Raw genomic sequence first — 2,872 nt, 5'->3', positions numbered from 1 at the left:
GTGGTAACTTGCGAGTGAAGCAAGGGGAAAAATGAATGATCATTGAGGATCAAAGTTGATTATGTGAGATGCGGAGAATGGCGGTGGAAGTGCTTGTTATGCCATGGGCCGAAGGGCCATAATTGTTAATGAATTGTTAATGGATTTAACCGTGAGCCGGATGGCTAGATTATTGCCGTGTTACGGCGGAGCCATGTTTATGGCCAAGTATAAATGCATATATGATGTTGATTGAATTGTGAAGGTTTGCGCCAATCAACACTCTAATTGGTGTAGTGCTATGAAAGATGACCTTGATGCTCTTGAGCTGAACAAAACTTGGCATCTTTTTGATTGCCTTGTAGGCGTTAAGCCGGTTGGCTGTAAATGGGTCTATCGCATCATATGCAAGCCTGATGGTTCAGTTGATCGATATAAAGCACGCCTTGTGGCTAAAGGATTCACTCAAACAGAAAGTGTTGATTTCTTGAAAACTTTCTCCCCTGTTATCAAGCCTGCCACCATCAGATTAGTTTTGTCATTGGCCTCTATGAAGCATTGGCCCATTCATCAGTTGGATGTCAATAATGCTTTCTTACATGGGGATCTTTCTGAGGATGTCTATATGACTCTGCCATCTGGATTTAAGTCTCCTCAACCGAATTAATGCTGCAAGCTACTAAAGTCACTGTATGGTTTATGACAATCTAGTCGTATGTGGTATGACAAACTTTCTCATTTTTTGCTATCTCATGGATATCAGTAGACCTTATCTGATTATAGTCTATTTGTTAAATTCACTGGTGCTCAAATTTCTATCCTTCTAGTTTACGTTGACGATATTGTTCTCACTGGTAATTCCAGTTCTGAACTTGCTACTATTAAGTCTATTTTGCACCAACACTTCCGAATTAAAGACCTGGGCCCATGAAAATATTTTTTGGGTATTGAGGTTGCTCAATCAGTGAAGGGAATTTGCTTATCTCAGAGAAAATATTGTCTTGATTTTTTGGAGGATTCTGGTTTATTAGGTGCTAAGCATGCCTCTGTTCTAATGGATAGTACCACAAGACTATATCAAGACAAAAATCCCCTGCTATCTGACCCTTTTGTATATCACCATTTGGTTGGGGTCTTATCTATCTCACCACTACTCGACCGGACATCATGTATGCCACTCAACAATTAAGTCAATTTATGGCATCTCCTAAATCTCATCTTTAAGCTGCCAAGCATGTGTTACGATATCTGAAAATTAGCCTTGGCAAAGGACTTTTTTTCCAAGAGAATCAGAAATTCAGCTTCTCGACTTCAATGACTCTGATTGGGCCGGATGTTCTGACTTTCAGCGATCTTTAGCAGGTTTCTCTTCTTAGGCAGTTCTTTACTCTCTTGGAAGATCAAGAAACAAACCACCGTTGCCCGCTCATCCACTGAAGTAGAATATCGTGCACTTGCTAACACAACTTGTGAACTTCAATGGATACTAAATGTGTTACAATTTTTACGCATCTCTCCTATTCGCCCACTAGTTTTATATTGTGATAATTAGAGTGCTCTTTATATTGCTGCTAACCCAGTTTTTTCATGAACGGACCAAATATTTAGAGGTTGATTGTCACTTGGTTCGACAAAAAGTTCAAGTTGGAGTGATGAAACTTCTCCCAATTCTCTCTTCTGGGCAGCTAGCTTCACCAAGCCTTTGTCTTCTCAACCATTCCATCTTAATTTGAATAATCTTGGTGTTCTTGACATCTTTCATCCTCTAGCTTGCGGAGCGTATTAAACCATTTTTCCACCTTAGTCCATGACAACAATAAAACAGTCTCACGGCCCACAAATTCAGACAACAGAATATACAAATTCAGTTATAATTTTAGTCTTTATTATTATCTTATCTTTATTTATCCTTATGCTTTTATCTTTCATAGGTCAATGCTCTATATATATTTAGCTTTACCTTCATAGTTTATAATTTCAATCAATCAACAATCAATAAAATTTTTTTATCTTTTTTTTTTCTTATTCTTTCACAATTTTATTATCTTTACATGCTCTTTTTGTACTCTTTCTGTTTTATTACTTAACAAGTCAAAACATTTGTAGAAACTTTAATTTCTCTCTCATATGCAATAAGTACATTACAAAGCCGTAAAATTTAGCATTTACTTTAAGCTGCAAATTAAAGGTTATTACTAGAACTTATATTCTTAACATATAATTGATGCTATCAATCTATCATAATAGTAATTTCTCTTTCTAGCTGTAGTGATAAATGTTATAAGAACGCACTGAACCTAAAAACTAAAATTAGTTACCGTGCTCAACATTGATACTCCAATAGTGATTCATGCTCAACAATTATATACCTTCTTTTGATAAAACAAACTGACAACACCTAGCCAATACAAGCTAAGGATGAGTAATACGCAGTAACTACCATACATCTAAGAAAATTAAATCAACCAAACCAACAAGAAATAATAAACAAACAATAGCACCAACACCAGAACCAAATAAAACAACCGAAGATACTAGTTACCACATAATAAAAAACCAGAACTAACCTGCCCAGTAATGATACAAGTTATCGAATTGCCTATCTCTTAGCAAGCCCACCAGCAAATCTTTTACCAATAAATTATTTTTCTAAGGTTGAAAATAAATATTATATTATTACATATAGAGGGAACAATTTTTTTGTTTTCGCTCTAAAATTTATTTGTTAAAATTTTATAACAATAGTTTTTGGACATTCTACAAATTTAATATTCATAGAAAATGATTTTTATGAGTAACGTTTATATAATTATTCAAACAATATTTAAAAACCGTTGCTTAATAAAAGATCATGATAATTGTTTTTGCCTGAACGTTCTGGGGGACAAGTCGG

At 35.1% G+C, this 2,872-nt stretch overlaps 1 protein-coding gene across 1 annotated transcript; it reads left to right on the top strand.

Annotated features, from left to right (window-relative positions):
• On the top strand, positions 281–646 carry LOC107632765 (uncharacterized mitochondrial protein AtMg00820-like). Its single transcript, XM_016336426.1, has one exon. It carries the CDS (start codon positions 281–283, stop codon positions 644–646), a length of 366 nt encoding a protein of 121 aa, XP_016191912.1.

Source organism: Arachis ipaensis, chromosome B03, assembly GCF_000816755.2.
Source record: "Arachis ipaensis cultivar K30076 chromosome B03, Araip1.1, whole genome shotgun sequence".
Classification (NCBI taxonomy): Eukaryota; Viridiplantae; Streptophyta; class Magnoliopsida; order Fabales; family Fabaceae; genus Arachis; species Arachis ipaensis.
Note: the sequence above shows the minus strand (reverse complement) of the source record. Positions and strands in the feature narration are given on the sequence as shown.

Bases quoted from the DNA above. Each gene is read 5' to 3' on its own strand.
- LOC107632765 (XM_016336426.1), top strand. From the start codon at position 281: ATGAAAGATGACCTTGATGCTCTTGAGCTGAACAAAACTTGGCATCTT.